Source organism: Poeciliopsis prolifica, unplaced genomic scaffold (genome assembly GCF_027474105.1).
Source record: "Poeciliopsis prolifica strain line A6 unplaced genomic scaffold, Auburn_PproV2 SCAFFOLD073, whole genome shotgun sequence".
Lineage (NCBI taxonomy): Eukaryota > Metazoa > Chordata > Actinopteri > Cyprinodontiformes > Poeciliidae > Poeciliopsis > Poeciliopsis prolifica.
Window position 1 is genome coordinate 766641 of NW_026562448.1, and position 18613 is coordinate 785253.

At 43.9% G+C, this 18613-nt stretch overlaps 1 protein-coding gene across 7 annotated transcripts; it reads right to left on the reverse strand.

Annotated features, from left to right (window-relative positions):
• Nucleotides 1-1109: 1109 nt before the first annotated feature.
• On the reverse strand, nucleotides 1110-12874 carry LOC129352149 (uncharacterized). Of its 7 annotated transcripts, XM_055021015.1 has the most exons (7): nucleotides 12763-12846; nucleotides 3701-3833; nucleotides 3249-3391; nucleotides 2598-2757; nucleotides 2461-2521; nucleotides 2303-2380; nucleotides 1110-1659 (listed from the first exon to the last, which is right to left on the reverse strand). In XM_055021015.1, the coding sequence occupies exons 3-7, from the start codon at nucleotides 3368-3370 to the stop codon at nucleotides 1475-1477; spliced, it is 606 nt and encodes a 201-aa protein (XP_054876990.1). In that variant the 5' UTR covers nucleotides 3371-3391; nucleotides 3701-3833; nucleotides 12763-12846; the 3' UTR covers nucleotides 1110-1474. The 7 variants fall into 7 exon arrangements, with proteins under 7 accessions (XP_054876990.1, XP_054876992.1, XP_054876995.1 ...); XM_055021017.1 differs by lacking the exon at nucleotides 3701-3833 and having other exon boundaries at nucleotides 12763-12850; XM_055021020.1 differs by lacking the exon at nucleotides 12763-12846 and having other exon boundaries at nucleotides 2598-2658; nucleotides 3701-3974.
• Between the last annotated feature and the right edge of the window lie 5739 nt (nucleotides 12875-18613).

The following is an 18613-nucleotide window of genomic DNA, read 5'->3' on the forward strand; positions in this document are numbered from 1 at the left end:
TCTGCTTTCCGTTAGTTCCCATTTTACCCCTAACCTTTCACCTTTCACCTACTATCCACCTCCAACACATCATCAGTGATCTTTAATAGCAGTTACATGTTTTACACCATTTCAAGTTCAATGTTAGAATCACATTCATAAACCTTTTAGTTTATTTAATTTAGCATTAATTTATAAGTTTATGATAATCACAACTTATTACTCTTTTATTATTATTTGATACCAAAGTTACAGTTACTTGCTTTACTTGTAAGTTTTCCCACAAGAGAGAGTGTAAATTTAAGTATTGTTATAAGTAAACCAATATTAATATAAGTACTTTACTTTAAATCTTATCTAATTACTCAAAATGTTTAGATTTCATCCTTTAAAACTTTTATGCTTTTAAACAATGAATAGTCTCAGCTATTTTTATACAGCTGCAAGCTGGAAACTTATTTCCTCTTTTTCCAGGAAACCTGCTCTTCCTGTCTCATCTCTCTCTCTGACTATGATTTCTTATGATTAGATAGAAAAAATAAGTTTAATTAAAGCAAAGTTTGCAGGAGACAAAAACAACACACACAACCAGATTTATTTTATTTGCAGTTTGGGTCTACTGTTGGATCTAGATGTGATTTGTGTGACTTATTATAGGTAACTTTATTTATTGTTACTGTTAAACTAAAATCTCCCGCATGGGGAAGTGGGATGATCTTGGATTTTCTTGACACAGCTTAAAGTGTGAAACAGACATGAACCAGAGGTGCGCTTTTATTTACAGAGGAGAGGATGCTGTAATGCCTTGCATGCGAAAATCAAGAGCTGGCTGGCTTTACTGTAATTTCCGAAGAGGCAGACAGCTTTACCACTTTATAAAAACTACATCTGGTTATTACCTGAGCTGGCCCGAGCTGCGGAATATTCCCCATTTCCAGCTTGGACATGGGTCGACAGCATCACTTTCAGCTCCTCTAAGCCGTTTTTCAGGGCGTTGTGTGTCGGCAGAAAGCAAATCAGAAATTCTTTGCAAATTTCTTAAACATTCTTCAAGTACTCGATTCTCGCGCTCTCCGCATATCCCATACTGAAGAGATCTTTCTATATTGTGACATTTTCTTACAATTTTGTCTAAAACTGCCAGCGCCATTGGAACTTCAGGCAAATTATTTGGACAGCTCAGTCCAGCTAAAGAGGGGCTTACACGCAATCTCTTACCTAAGATATCTAAAATTGTAATTCTGACTAGTCATGATTACGTCCGAGATATCTTAAATTATAAATCCGGATGTATGACCCTTCCAATGACGAATCCGGTGACGTCATTTGAGATATCTTGAAAGGAATTTTGACTAGTCAAAATGTAATTGAAGATATCTTTAATTATTATTCTTACTAGTCAGAATGTAAATGCAGATATCTTAAATTACCATTCCGGATAGTCAAAATGTAGTTTTGTCTAGTCAAAATACATTTTCAGATATCTGGAACGTAATTACGGATAGTCAGACGGAACCGAATTTATGTTAAAACGGCTTGCCATAGCGTTCCTCTCGTCGGACTGAGTGACGTAATGAAGCTGCGTTGACAGCCGACTGGCTGACGGTCCCAGCGCCTCGCCTCCGTCGCCCCGCCCATCTCTGACGTGGTCGCAGGTTCGAGGGGCGGAGCCATACAAGTCTAAGGGGGGAAAACAATGACGTCATTAACAAGCTCTCAGCCCACCTGTGCTCTCTGGCGCCACCAGGTGGCTCCTCTAGGAAGGCCCATGGGCTGAGGGGCTTGGGTCTGAAAACAGGCATCATGGGAAATGTAGTCACGTGTTTTAAAGCGTTTTGTGATGAAGCTGACAGAGGATGAAACAGCAGCAGGTCTGAAACGAGCTGAATGTCAACATTAACAATGTGAATCTGCTGCTGCGTTTCCAAATGTGTGGGAGAACAAATATGTCTTTATTACATGTTGAATAAACTGTGCAGCATATCAACATGCCTCCAATCCGACCAGTTGTTCTCTAATGGACATAAATACAGATGTTTAATGCAGGTGAAGTCGAATTGATTCCATCTTCTGCAGGTAAATATTTCCAGAGCCAATAAGTGGATCAGATTGAGTTTGATCCATTTCTTGGTTCTGCTGCTCGGCTCTCTGGGGAATCTGACAATTTGACTTGCAAATATTAAGTCTGTCCATGAATATATCAGAAGCTCATATTGAGAGCTGCAGAGGGAGTCGGATATTTTCATGAATTCTTTTTGAAAGCATGTTCTGGTTCTGGTTTCTCTTCCTGCTGAGCCTGTTTGACCCACAGAACCAGTCTGACCTGGGCGGCTCTGCAGCTCCCCCTGTTGGCCCTCAGAGGAACTGACCGGCTCAGCTGGACCTCCTCCAGGACGAAACTCTGCAACAGAAAAAGGTCCAAACTAAATAGGACCGGATTCCCCAGGTTCTGCAGAACCTTCTCCGGATCAGACGTGTCACCTCTCTCGTCCTTCTGGATCTCTCCAATCATCGGGTTCTCCTTCACCTCCTCCAGCTTCACCTGCAGACCGGGTCACATTCGGTTAGTCGGTTCCTGTTGGAGTTCTGCAGCCGATCGGCGGTTCTGCTGATCTTACCACTCGGATGAGAGCTGACGGCCGTTTCTCTGTCTCTGAGTCCTGGAGCTCAAACGAGTTTCTGAAACCCAAACAGATGATCACCTCTGCTCCAGACCTGACCCCATGGATGGACATATTGTGGTTCTGGTGCCAGATTTCAGGAAAAGCTTCTGATCCACTGTTGTGGGCAGTTTGTAAATATATACTAATTAACAGCAATAATTTGGATCATTTAGCCTGTAATAACAGAAAAAACTGAGGTAAATTTATTATTTCCACCATGTTGTTCATTCATTTATAAATGCCACAATTCTAAACTAAATATTTAGTTAGCAAGGTTACTAAATATATAACTGGAAAAATACATATATATTTTAATGACAGGCTAAATGAACTACATTATTGGTGTTTGTGTAACAGTATAAACGGTTCCCATCATTTCCATAACTGCATTGAGATGCATCAGACTGTCTGTCTGCGTCTCAATGTGTCTCACTGCGTCTGTCTGCGTCTCAATGTGTCTCACTGCGTCTGTCTGCGTCTCAATGTGTCTCACTGCGTCTGTCTGCGTCTCAATGTGTCTTACTGCGTCTGTCTGCGTCTCAATGTGTCTCACTGCGTCTCACTGCGTCTGTTTCAGAGTGTTTGTGTTCAGGCTGCAGAGCTGACCTGTTGCAATCGCTGCAGAGAGCAGTGAGGAAGATGGAGAGGAGGATGAGAAGGATGAGGAGGAGGAAGAGTCCTGGTGTCAGGAACCATGACCCGGTTGCATCTGGTCCCACTGCCGCCATGGAGGATTCCTGGGTCAAACCCTGGAATGAACCCAACAGGAACCAGGAAGTTGAGCACTGAGCTTCTCGACCAGAACCAGGAAGTTCTGTTCAGTGAGAACGGAACCAGAGATTACTACTGGAATGGTTCTGCTTGTTGTGGTTCTGCACAGAAACCAGAACCCGAAACATCCACTGTGCTTCAGAAACATCAGATTCCAGAACCGTTCTGTCTCAACGAGCTCCTCACCTGGATCACAGGTGAACCAGAGGTGGAGCAGTGAATATAGAAACCTCAGCCGGGTCCGTCAGAACCATTTGGACCTTCTTTCATAGATAACAGTGACTCACCAGTCTGTGTTCTGACGCAGATTACTTAAAGATGTCGACCATGTTGGAAATAATCCCGAGGTTCTGGAGAGAGGCTGTGAATCGTAGCGTTTGGGTCGGGTTCTGCCCAGCAGAACTCTGATGGTTCTGGTTCCTATAAGAGAAGTGCGCCAGCATGCAGCTGTAAATGAAAATGAGTTTGTTTCTGTTTCCTGCAGCATGCAAATCCTGGGCGAGTCAGTCCGACCCGACCGACGCCTCTCAGGACAAAGCCGGCTCTGTCAGAACCTTCAGAGTTCTGATCGGACCTTTAACGGGTCAGACCCTCCCACATCCTGATTGGACCTCTTATAGCTCATGTTTACACTGAGGAGGTACCGGGTGTGTTCAGGCCCGACTCGCCGTGTTTGACTTTCCGGGTGTTTCCACCTCCGACGGTTCAGCGGATCAGATGACAGACCGGTTCTGTCCGACTGGGCCGATCAGAACCCAGAGAGACCAACACATTCTGAAACCGTTCTGAACCGGGTTCCTCACAAAACTTCAAACCTGCAGGAGTGGCAACTGAAAGACGAATCAAACTGCTGAGTTTAGAGAGAAACGATTAAAACTGGGACTAACTGGGACTAACTGGGACTAACTGGGTATAGCTGGGACTAACTGGGTCTAACTGGGACTAACTGGGTATAGCTGGGACTAACTGGGACTAACTGGGTCTAACTGGGACTAACTGGGTCTAACTGGGACTAACTGGGACTAACTGGGACTAACTGGGTATAGCTGGGACTAACTGGGACTAACTGGGTCTAACTGGGACTAACTGGGTCTAACTGGGACTAACTGGGTCTAACTGGGTCTAACTGGGACTAACTGGGTCTAACTGGGACTAACTGGGACTAACTGGGTCTAACTGGGTCTAACTGGGACTAACTGGGACTAACTGGGTCTAACTGGGACTAACTGGGACTAACTGGGTCTAACTGGGTCCAACTGGGACTAACTGGGTCTAACTGGGTCTAACACTGTCTAACTGGGACTAACTGGGTCTAACTGGGTCTAACTGGGTCTAACTGGGACTAACTGGGTCTAACTGGGACTAACTGGGACTAACTGTGTCTAACTGGGACTAACTGGGTCTAACTGGGACTAACTGGGTCTAACTGGGACTAACTGGGTCTAACTGGGACTAACTGGGTCTAACTGGGACTAACTGGGTCTAACTGGGACTAACTGGGTCTAACTGGGACTAACTGGGTCTAACTGGGTCTAACTGAGACTAACTGGGACTAACTGGGTCCAACTGGGACTAACTGGGTCCAACTGGGACTAACTGGGACTAACTGTGTCTAACTGGGACTAACTGGTCTAACTGGGACTAACTGGGTCTAACTGGGACTAACTGGGTCTAACTGGGACTAACTGGGTCTAACTGGTACTAACTGGGTCTAACTGGGACAAACTGGGACAAACTGGGACTAACTGGGTCTAACTGGGACTAACTGGGTCCAACTGGGACTAACTGGGTCTAACTGGGTCTAACTGGGTCTAACACTGTCTAACTGGGACTAACTGGGTCTAACTGGGACTAACTGGGTCTAACTGGGACTAACTGGGTATAGCTGGGACTAACTGGGTCTAACTGGGACTAACTGGGACTAACTGGGTCTAACTGGGACTAACTGGGACTAACTGGGTCTAACTGGGACTAACTGGGTCTAACTGGGACTAACTGGGACTAACTGGGACTAACTGGGTCTAACTGGGACTAACTGGGACTAACTGGGTCTAACTGGGACTAACTGGGTCTAACTGGGACAAACTGGGACTAACTGGGTCTAACTGGGTCCAACTGGGACTAACTGGGTCTAACTGGGACTAACTGGGTCTAACTGGGACTAACTGGGTCTAACTGGGACTAACTGGGTCTAACTGGGACTAACTGGGTCTAACACTGTCTAACTGGGACTAACTGGGTCTAACTGGGACTAACTGGGTCTAACTGGGACTAACTGGGTCTAACTGGGACTAACTGGGACTAACTGGGTCTAACTGGGACTAACTGGGTCTAACTGGGACTAACTGGGTCTAACTGGGACTAACTGGGTCTAACACTGTCTAACTGGGACTAACTGGGACTAACTGGGTCCAACTGGGACTAACTGGGTCTAACTGGGACTAACTGGGTCTAACTGGGACTAACTGGGTCTAACTGGGACTAACTGGGTGTAACCCTATCTAACTGGGACTAACTGGGTCTAACTGGGACTAACTGGGTCCAACTGGGACTAACTGGGTCTAACTGGGACTAACTGGGACTAACTGGGTCTAACTGGGACTAACTGGGTCTAACTGGGACTAACTGGGTCTAACTGGGACTAACTGGGTCTAACACTGTCTAACTGGGACTAACTGGGTCTAACTGGGACTAACTGGGTCTAACTGGGACTAACTGGGTCTAACTGGGACTAACTGGGTCTAACTGGGACTAACTGGGTATAGCTGGGACTAACTGGGACTAACTGGGTATAACTGGGACTAACTGGGTCTAACTGGGACTAACTGGGTATAGCTGGGACTAACTGGGTCTAACTGGGTCTAACTGGGACTAACTGGGTCTAACTGGGACTAACTGGGACTAACTGGGTCTAACTGGGACTAACTGGGACTAACTGGGTCTAACTGGGACTAACTGGGACTAACTGGGTCTAACTGGGACTAACTGGGTCTAACTGGGACTAACTGGTACTAACTGGGTCTAACTGGGACTAACTGGGACAAACTGGGACTAACTGGGTCTAACTGGGACTAACTGGGTCTAACTGGGACTAACTGGGTCTGACTGGGTCTAACTGGGACTAACTGGGTCTAACTGGGTCTAACTGGGACTAACTGGGTCTGACTGGGTCTAACTGGGACTAACTGGGTCTAACTGGGTCTAACTGGGACTAACTGGGTCTAACTGGGTCTAACTGGGACTAACTGGGTCTAACTGGGTCTAACTGGGACTAACTGGGAGGATCAAACTGACTCAAACAGCTGATCGACTGGAGATCAAGCATCTATAATCACATCCTGTCATCTCTGCGACCTTTGCCCTCTGTGACCTCAGAGAGAGAGGCTGGAAGGTTAGTTTGAAAACAGCTTTGAAAACGGCAATTATCAAACCAATGGTAAAGAAGAACAACCTGTACAAATCACTATTGCAGAATTACAGGCTGACCTCTGACCTCTGACCTCCCATTCATCAGCAAACTTATTGAAAAAACTGTGTAAACAATTAAATAGTTTCCTCATGATGACCAACTGCTTTGACTCTTTCCAATCTGGTTTCCGTGCTCACCACAGCACGGAGACTGGCCTAGTCAAAGTATTCAATGACATCCATATAAATACGGACTGTGGCAGAACCACGGTGCTGGTTCTGTTGGACCTCAGTGCAGCTTTTGACATATTACTGAATCGACTGGAGAGTTGGGTTGGACTCTCCGGTTCGGTGCTCGACTGGTTTGAATCTTACTTAAAGAACAGGAATTTCTTTGTTTCAATTGGAAACTTCTCATTAAAGAGGTCAAAGGTCACATGTGGGGTATCCCAAGGTTCAATCTTAGGACCCCTCTTATTTAATATTTATATTCTCCCACTAGCTCAGGTTATAACAGGAAATAATATTGGCTACCATAACTATGACACACAGCTCTACATTATGATGTCACTAGGTGACCTTTGACCCCATCCAATCACTGCATAAATGCTTAGAACAGATAAATGTGTGGATGTGTCAAAACTTTCTCCAGCTGAACAAAAACAAAACTGAAGTCATTATTTTTGGACCTAAAGAGGAACGATCTAGAGCTCTAGATCTAGAGCTATAGATCTAGAGCTATAGATCTAGAGCTATAGATCTAGAGTTATAGATCTAGAGTTATAGATCTAGAGCTATAGATCTAGAGTTATAGATCTAGAGCTATAGATCTAGAGTTATAGATCTAGAGCTATAGATCTAGAGTTATAGATCTAGAGCTATAGATCTAGAGCTATAGATCTAGAGTTATAGATCTAGAGCTATAGATCTAGAGTTATAGATCTAGAGCTATAGATCTAGAGCTATAGATCTAGAGTTATAGATCTAGAGCTATAGATCTAGAGTTATAGATCTAGAGCTATAGATCTAGAGCTATAGATCTAGAGTTATAGATCTAGAGCTATAGATCTAGAGTTATAGATCTAGAGCTATAGATCTAGAGCTATAGATCTAGAGCTATAGATCTAGAGCTATAGATCTAGAGTTATAGATCTAGAGCTATAGATCTAGAGTTATAGATCTAGAGCTATAGATCTAGAGCTATAGATCTAGAGCTATAGATCTAGAGTCAATGCACAGCTTCAGTTATTACAACTAAAAACTAGCGATCAGCCCGAAACCTGGGAGTAGTGATGGACTCGGGCCTGAACCTTGCGAGCCACATAAAGACAGTAACAAAATTGGCCTTCTATCACCTGAAGAACATCTCCAGGATTAGAGGACTAATGTCTCAGCCAGATCTAGAGAAACTCATCCATGTGTTTATCTTTAGTCGCATTGATTATTGTAACAGTGTCTTCACAGGCCTGTCCAACAAATCAATCCTCCAGCAGCAGCTGATCCAGAAGCTGCTGCTCCAGAAGCTGCTGATCCAGAACCAGCTGATCCAGAAGCTGCTGCTCCTGTTCTCACTAAAACCAGGAAGATAGAGACATAACAGCAGTTTTAAAGTCCCTCCACTGGCTCCCTGTAGCTCAAAGAATAGATTTTAAAATACTGTTGTTAGTTTATAAATCACTGAACGGTTTAGCACCACAATACATCAAAGATCTGCTGTTGTTGTATCAACCTTCCAGACTCTCAGGTTCTGGTTCTGGTTCTGATCTGCATCCAGAACCAGAACCAAGAGAGGAGAAGCAGCTTTCAGCATCTATGCACCAAACATCTGGAACGAACTTCCAGAAAACTGCAAAACATCAGAAACCCTGACTTCTTTTAAATCTCAATTAAAAACACATTCTGTTTAGAATTGTTTTTGAAATGTAATATGTAACAATGTATTGTTTATTATATGACTTTGTGTTTATGATGTAAAGCACTTTGAAATGCCTTGCTGCTGAAATGTGCTATACACATAAAATTTGATTGATTGATTGATTGATTAGTTTAGAACAGATCAGTGTTTACTGGTCTCCAGTTCCAGTTAAACAGGCAAACTGGTTTCTAATCTTAGGTAAACTGGTTACGGAGAAGTTAAAGTCCAAACCAACCTGAGTTCTGGGAGTTCTGGTTCTGCTGGACTTCCTGCTCCACATTTGCAGAGCGACTGAGAGCAAACGGGTCACACCAAAACACACACACACCGACACACGGTGGATCTTCCTCCTCCTCTTCCTCACTGCAGAACCAATCATCCGAGTTTTATTGAGTCTGAAAACAGACCAGTCGCCTGGTTCTGCTCCGGTCGCCTGGTTCCGGCCCGGCTGGGCGTTGTGGGTTTTGTGGCGCCGCCTGCAGCTGAGAAGCTGCTGGAAGTGTTATCTGCCAGTTGGGCTCTGTTCCCCGTCGTCCATCACGGTTCTCATATTTCCCCCAAATTACAACAACAAACTCAATGAAAAGATTTAAATGATGATGACTTAAATGATTCTAACGCGGCGCTCCATCAGGTTATTATATCAGTTATTAATTAATCTGATTAATGCTTTTTAGTTTTAGCTCATTTTCACCATCTGAAGGGTCAGACACCCGTAACGACAGAAACATAATTATGACTAGTCAAAGCTGCAGTTGTAGATCCAGGAGTGAAATGTTGCCCTGACATCCAAAACGCTGCCTGCAGAAATTTGATCAGAAAATACTTGAGAGTGGAAAACTCAGCAGGACTTTCGAAAATGAAAGGGACACGAGGGAAACCAAAACTTCACAAGACAGAAACCCGAAGAGCCATAAAGTAAAGGTTGTGTCTCGGTGTGGCCTCTAGGTGTCACTGTGGTCCAATAAACCCGAGAGCCTCTGGGTTGGCCGCTGGCATTCACTCTGTTAGATAAACTGGGAACCAGTTTGGAACGAAATGTTCCCGAGAGTCAAACAGTAAATTCAACAAGTTATTAACTACAGCAGCCACAATAATAATCACAATAATCCTGTTATTGATCCTGATCCAATAATCCTGTTATTGATCCTGATCCAATAATCCTGTTATTGATCCTGATCCAATAATTCTGTTATTGATCCTGAGCCAATAATCCTCTTATTGATCTTGAGCCAATAATCCTCTTATTGATCCTGAGATGACAATGCAGCAGTTTCTAAATACTTTGTTTCAATTTCAAAATGTGATGTAAATCTGTGACTTTGTTACATAATAACTGCTAAAGATATCAGTGATGTTATTCTGAATTGTCACAACGTTCCTTCAAGAAGCTAAAGATTTCCGAAATATATTTAAAAATGTCAAGAATTACTCAGAATTACGACAAGACAGAACAAAAATCAAGACGTATCAATTTATTTTATGACTCATAATTTACTGGTGAGTAAAATTAATGGATGGAACATTAATTTGCAATTAAAGTTTATGACTGGTTTAGTCATAAACCAGTTTCAGATATCTTGAATGGAAATGTGGTGAGGATGATTTTATGTCCCTTCATCATCATCCTCATCATCAGCTGCAGGTTTGCACATCCAAAAAACTTAAAGGTCATTATATGAACATGAATCATGACCAGAAAACCAGAAGGCCGTGAAGTTTGCTTTTCACTGAGTGCTGAGTGAAATGGGGGCTGCTGTAGCTAATGCTAACTAGCATGTGTAGCTAATGCTAACTAGCATGTGTAGCTAATGCTAACTAGCATGTGTAGCTTATGCTAACATGTGCAGCTAGAATTGTATTTTGAGTTTGATTGGTGGGCTAAATGTTGGATTGTCGTCACCATCCATCCCCTCTTGATTCTGAGAAAACCTGTAATATTTTATATTAATCCCATCACATTTTATTGTAGTTCTTACAAGTGTTTTTTACAGTGTTTCCTGCCGGTGTCATGGATGAACTGGTGGCCTCAGCAGGGAGATTCAGATGTTTACCCAACCAGCCATTAAGATCTGGGGAATAACTAATTAGAAAGACTTTCATTGGTCTAACTTTTTTTTTTTTTTTACATTATTCTGCAAAATCAGCAAAACGTAAATTATGCAGAACGTGTCCTGATTTATTTGTTGCTGCAGAGGCTGAAACTTTTCAAAGGAAGATGCAAATAGATCTCACATCAAAAATGAATCCCTGAGAGCCGATATAAATGTTGAAGAGCCACTGCATTTAAAATCAAATGTTTAAAAAGATGGACTGGCTGTGTTGTTTTTCACATCTCCCCAGTGAAATCTTTTTAAACACAGTTTCTGTAACATGTTACAGTTTATTTCCTAGTTCATTTACAGCAGTCATGGCTGCTGCAGATCAATGTGGCATTTATTCCTTATTGTTGATATTTTTCCAAGTAATTTAACTAAATATCTGTATACTTTTCATCAAATGATGCTAATACTCAACTAGAAGAGACAATGCTGAAAAAACTATTCTTGCATACTTTTCCTTCAGAAATGGGTTAAAATCTTCAGTCAAATTGAGATTTTGAAAGTATCACCACTTAATCCAGGTTTGCTTCCCAGAACGCAAGGATTATTGGATTAGGATCAATAACAGGACTATTGGATTAGGATCAATAACAGGATTATTGGATCAGGATCAATAACAGGATTATTGGATTAGGATCAATAACAGGATTATTGGATCAGGATCAATAACAGGATTATTGGATTAGGATCAATAACAGGACTATTGGATCAGGATCAATAACAGGATTATTGGATCAGGATCAATAACAGGATTATTGGATTAGGATCAATAACAGGATTATTGGATTAGGATCAATAACAGGATTATTGGATCAGGATCAATAACAGGATTATTGGATCCAGTTTTGTGGTGATGACCACTGGTTCGATATAAGTGAGTTTATTTTATTGCCTATTATATGATCAATATTGTTGAACAGGTTTGTCAGGCAGACTAACTGAGATTATTGATAAATGATCAAGTTGTACAGAAAGTGTCTGTATCTTTATTTTTCCCCTCCAGGGCTTTTTGTGGCGCTTCTATGACATCAGCTGACAGGAAGGGGTTAAGGAGGGGGAGGTCGTCGGGTCAGGGAGTCGAACCCGCGACTCAAGGCCTCCAGATGTGGGCCACGTGATCCCTAGCGCCGGTGCAAACCAAATAAGGTTGCTTCTATTAAACAGCAAGGAATCAGTTTGCATGATATCAAGTGTTTACATTTATTTCTGTTTGCATGTCGGTCAATAGAGCTTTGCAACGTGACGTCACTGCTGTAGACTATTCTACTGCGAAGGGATATGAGCGCCATCTTGAGGGGCCATAAAGATAACCAGCATAAAACGACTGTAAGATTTTTTGAATCCAAGTTACTTAAAATAATTTAGCGATGGTGCAAACTTGCTGCATTATTGGATGTAACGTCCAATCACACGACCGAAACGGTAAAACGATGGAAAATGGACTTTCATTCCACTGTTTCCTGCCTGTATATAACGCACAGGCAGTTAGCTCTGATATCTTTCATAAGCTAATGGACCTAAGCTAACGGAGCTGAGCTATCGAAGCTGAGCTATCGGAGCTAAGCTAACCGAGCTGAGCTATCGGAGCTGAAGAAAAGGAGCCGAATGCCCTGGTATTGTGATGTTCCATGTTTTTCTGTGTGTGATTTTGAGTTTTCTGTGTCCTGAGTCTCCTCGTTGTCCTGTCTTCCCCTTAATTATTCCCAGGCGTGTCTTGTTCCCATGATTACCCTCAGCGTCCTTTGTTCCTTGTCGGGTCCTCGTCGTCGTTACTTGTTCGTTGTACTGTCCGCCTGTTTGACCAGTCGCTACCGGTGTGAGCCCTGGATTCTGCCCAGCCGTGCTGCCTGGCCGCGGACTTGCTGTTTTTTGCTGTTTGTATTTTTAGATTTACTGTCATCATAAGTAAACGTCCACCACTCACCTTACCTGGGCCTCCAGCGTCTGCCTCACCAACCCCTCATGACAGGTATCAGCGGCGAGACGTCCTGATGTCTCCAACATCTCTACCCGTTGCTCCAGACATGTCCATTCTGGCCAGGGTCTAAATTCGCTTTGTTGGTTTTGCGTCATCATGTTTTGCTATGATTTGTCCGGGTTACTCATGTTCAGTTATGTTGAGTTCATTTAAGTGGTCAACCTTGTTTAGGTCGGGCTTATATTTTAGTGTGAGTTTCGTCAGTGGACATTGTTATTTAATTATTAATAAGCAGTTTTACTCGTGTTTTAGTAATACTGATGTGTGTTCTGGTTTCTCCTCTTCAAGGCAAACCGTCCTATGAACTGGATTCAGTCGATCCAGACTGAATCTGGGTCACTGCAGGTAAAACCCACATCAGACCCACATGGGTCATTAAAGAGGCGAAACAGCAAAACCATGTTGGATCAACAAGTTACAGAGACTGTTGTCTTTATTTACCCCAGAAACAAATCTATAAAATGTAATAGATGAGTATGCTTCAAATATACAGTCTAGTAGAATAATTTCACACTGATTTACAGTCAATGAGGTGACGAGTTAGAAGCCCTTGAAGAAATAAGATTTAATATTAAATTATGGGAGATATCGAATATGACTTAAAATTTTAATAGATGTAATAACATGAATTATCACTTGTTTGTATCAGTTGGTCACAAGGCGTTTATTTACAGGAGTGTTAGGCTGGGAAATGGATCAGAACCAGTGAACCTCCAGCAGCCGGCCGGAATCAGCGTTCATGAATCGGATCAACCTGCAGCTAAACGCCCCCGACTCCACGGAGCGCGGATATCCGACATGCAACTAGAGAACTGCTTCACTGCGGTGGGCAACAATGAAACACGGGAAAAAGTTAGTTTTGGTCTGTGGCCTTTAATGATGGCACCGAGCGACTGAACGTCACACGCAGTGACGTCAGTTCCAAAGCTCTATATAAAATCCAGAAGACTCAGAATAAAATAATCGTCATTACTCCAGCGATGCTGGATGATGGTACAGTTTAGCACAGGCTCCTCTTGATTGTGGCATATTTTGGTTATATTTCAATATTCTTCAATACTCCTTAATATACAAAGAATTATTTTTGCTTTGAAAAGATTTTAGCGAGAGAGACATTTTCTAATCGTTTTGATCAGGAAACTAATCAGACACCTAATGTTTCCAAACAGCAGCGCTGAGGACCCGTTGGGCTCACAGGTTCATCTTAATGCCAATCGTTTGAGTTGGTTCCCAGTGGAGGCTGTAGATATGGATCATAATCTGACAGTTTAATGCAGGAACGTTTATTATTATAACTTTATCTTGTTTCGCCACCAACTATAACATTGGCTGTTAACTTTGTCATTTAGATGAGATGTTATTGCAGGATAACTGATGGACGTTACTTGATATGTTGCTTTAAATCACAGCAGCACATCAGTGATTTAAAGTTTATTAAATGTGATGACCTCATAGTTCAGCGTCACTTCCTGTGGGTCGAGTCGCTACAGGATAATATATTATATTTCCACTTTAAATATGCCTCTACTAGATATGCCTTATACAGAATTGCACTAATGTAATTGCCTTATTTGTTTGTGATTACCTTGTTTAAAAATAAAAAAAATGTTCATGTAATATCACGGGGATGTACTGTCTATGTATGTGACCCTGGAAGTCATTACTGTATTTGTATTGTTATGTCTTCTGTTTCTCAATAAAGATCTATTCAAAAAAAACAAAAACATTTTGGTTGCAGAGCCAGAAACTCTCAGCAGGCTGGAAATGTTAATAGCTCCCATTTCAGGAAGCTGATCGATAATCGATCAGTGCTGGTTAGAAAAGCTTCCACTCAGGTTCACATTCTGCTGTTCATGACAGGAAATGAATTTATTCTGGTGAACCTGGATGGGATGGTCCTGTTCCTCATTGGTTCTAATCCAATGAAGCGAACTGATCGCTGCTCTGTAGAAACTTGTTTTGAAACATAACTTTCACATACAACATTAAATGTATATGCATCAAATAGGATTTAAAGTAAAGTTTTGCCAACGTTTTCGTCACATATTTAGCATTTTTCAACAGGCATCAACACAGCCGCCTACAATTCAGAAGCATCTGCGGTGCGCGAAGATTTCACCCAGTTAATTTATCCACCAGTTGATCCATAAAAATCTAAATTGGTTATTTTAAATTAGATTTTATTTTTTTCAAGTGATTGAAAAACAGAAAAAGTAATCATAAAATGTTAAGATTTAAAATTCATTGGCTTTTATTTATTTCTCATTTCCTGCCAACTTTTCCGCCCCCTAGCGGCCATACTTTGAAAAAAACAAGCCACTTCAGTTAGATTGATGCAGCATCTGGTTCAGAACCAGAACCGGTCCAGAACCAGAACCGGTTCAGAACCAGATATAAACAGAACTGGATGGATTTTATTCACATTTCTTCTGGCCATTTTATTTGTATGAAATTAAAGAATTAAAAAACTGTCCACATTCGAACAGAACTTCAGCTGGACCAGAACCAGGACCTGGACCAGAACCAGGACCAGGACCTGGTTAGAACCCAAACAAAGATTCAAAGTCTTTGTGTTTTCCAGCATTTATGTACTGAAAGTTTAATCGAATTGTGATGTGAATAAATGTGAATCTGTAAATAAACAGAACTTTTGGAATCAGAATCACAAACAGAACCCGTCTTTGAACCCAAAACATTTCAGGTTCAGAACCGGGCCGGAAGACAGCGGTTCTGTCCGAGTCCGTGTTCATAACTTGTTCAGAACCAGAAAATATCTGTTTCTTTGGAAACGCAGAGCCAACAGAGTTCTGAACAGAACGGATCAGAACCAGCAGGACATGGACCAGAACCGGGTCGAAACAGAATATCAAACTGGATCCAGAACCGTTTGATGTTCCATCAAAATATTCAACCAAAGGATTTCTGGTTCTGGTCTTTTTGCTCGGCTCTGATGCTGGTTCCGGGTCCAGTTGTGGTTCTGGTCTCTAGTTCTGCTCGGTGCTGGCCCGAACGCAGGTGCAGCCCACTGCCACTGAGAGGTAGGAGGCATTGTAGCAGCTGCTGTGCTCCATCCGGGTCAGAACCAGAATGTTCTGGTGGATCGGGACGGAGTTCCAGTCGTGTTCTCCCTCCTGACCCGGTTTGGGTCCGGAGCAGAACTTGGTGCTGCAGCTGGCCTCCCAGATGGTGGACGGGATCCGGTTCTTCACCGTGCTGGATCTGCAGGGGCAAAGGGCAGAGTCAGCACCGGAACCGGGACCAGAACCAGCGGTTCTGCCGGACCCACCTCCAGCTCCACGGCGACAGCGAGCGCTGATGGACGTTCCCGTTTCCTTCAGACGGAGAAACGTCAGCGGAGAAAACCAGCGTGGAGTCACAGACCGGCTGGCCGAAGATTACCCACAATGCACTGCACAGGACCTGAGGAGCACACAGCAGGGTGAGCTGGACCAGAACCAGGACCTGGACCTGGACCTGGACCAGAACCAGAACCTGGACCAGAACCAGGACCTGGACCAGAACCTGGACCAGAACCAGAACCTGGACCAGAACCAGAACCTGGACCAGAACCAGGTCCTGGACCTGGACCAGAACCAGAACCTGGACCAGAACCAGGACCTGGACCAGAACCAGGACCTGGACCTGGACCAGAACCAGAACCAGAACCTGGACCAGAACCAGAACCAGGACCTGGACCAGAACCAGGACCTGGACCTGGACCAGAACCAGAACCTGGACCAAACCAGAACCTGGACCAGAACCAGGACCTGGACCAGAACCAGAACCTGGATGGTATTAATGGTTTTCATCTCCAAACTTAGATTATTTTTACAGTTTCCAAATAAAAACACAAATATCAGCAGTCCGACCCGTTTGGACCCGGACCGGGCTGGTCCAGGTTTGGACCCGGTCCAGGTCCAAACGGGTCCAAACCCATAACCTGACGCTCTCTGGCTGCTCGTCTGCATGGCTACCGCTGCGTCCTGCTGCCTGGTTCCCTCCAGGTTCAACTGGGACAATAATTTCAGAAAAAATTAAATCGGTTTCAGATCCTGAGAACAAAAACCCAGAGATTCAGTCAAATCCATAAATCTATTGATTGATCTACTGAGTTCTGATTGAAATAAGACAATAATGATAATAAACCAATGATTTACTTACTAAAAAAATCGTTGCTCTCAAATTCAGTAAAAAGCCATTTAATCTGATCTCTTCATGACAATTAATCCCAAAACTTAATCTATAAATTCAGCATGAATAATTTAAACTCAGATTTATTCGTTTATGCTTCATATGTTTATATTTATGATCGGTTGCTGTTCAGTCGGAGTTTGTTTGGTTTTCCCAACGTTTCCCGACACGAGCCGGACCCAGAAGGACGGGGCCCGGTCCCAGAGGCCTCCAGAGGCCTCCTGGGGCCTCCTGGGCCTCCTTGGGCCTCCTGGGGCCTCCTGGGGCCTCCTGGGGCCTCCACAGGCCTCCTGGGGCCTCCTTGGGCCTCCTTGGGCCTCCTGGGGCCTCCACAGGCCTCCTGGGGCCTCCTGGGGCCTCCTGGGGCCTCCACAGGCCTCCTGGGGCCTCCTGGGGCCTCCCGGGGCCCCCCTACCCCCCCGGGGCCTCCCGGGGCCCGGGCTTTAAAAAGTGGCTTTTATATTAGTTTTAACATGAAGTTGATAAAATGACCTGTTGATAATATCACCAGGTCATTTTCAAAAACTTTAGGATTTTTTATGTTCAAACTATATCCCAAACTATAAATTTGACTCACCTGCTGTCGGCCTGCTAGCTTTATATAAAGTGGGACGTTTGCGCCGCCCAAGCGTGGCTGCCCTGGGCTACTGCCCTTCCTACCCCGGCTGGTTCCTGACCCGGTTCTGGTTCTTATGAATCTTAATCTTAGCGTCATCCTGAGCTCTAAACACAGCAGCCATTTTCCAGTTATCGGTTCCTTTCAGAACCAGAACCGGGTTTGGGCTCCCTCCCTGACAGAACCCAGCAGCGCAGCGTCAGCCAGAGAGCAGTCAGAGTTCAGCAGCCGTGATTCTCACCAGCAGCGTGTCGGCGGCGCGGCAGAGCGGCGGCATGTCGGCTCCTCTGTGTTCTGGTCCGGTTCTGATTCATCTGCTGTCAGATCAGCTTATTTATGACCATCAGATCTGATGTGGGCTCAGATAACCGATCGGGGAGATTCCTCCTATCAGAGCGTCCATCAGCTCTGAGCGCGCTCAGGTGATTAATGCTGATCAACTTCCTGCCTGCTGATTAGCATCTATCTGTGAGAAAAACCCAAAAACAGAGAAACTCCTACAGACTGAGGCTGAGTCACTGCAGAGCACATCATCCAACTGTCATCCAGCATCCATCAGAAACCTGCTGGCCGGGTCCGGACGGAGGCTTGGATCTCTGCCGGTTCTGATCCTCTGGATCGACGACCCAGATCCTGAAGCCTCTGATCTCTGTGAAACTCAGCCGAGGATGGCTTTGCTCATTTGTCCTGGTTTCACCCCAGCAGCACCGATCAGAACCGATCAGCACCGATCAAAACCGACCAGAACCGATCAGAACCGATCAGCACCGATCAAAACCGACCAGAACCGATCAGAACCGATCAGCACCGATCAGAACCAATCAGAACCGATCAGAACCAATCATAACCTATTAGCACCGATCAGAACCGATCAGCACCGATCAGAACCGATCAGCACCAATCAGCACCGATCAGAACCGATCAGAACTGATCAGCACCGATCAGAACAAATCAGCACCGATCAGAACAAATCAGAACTGATCAGCACCG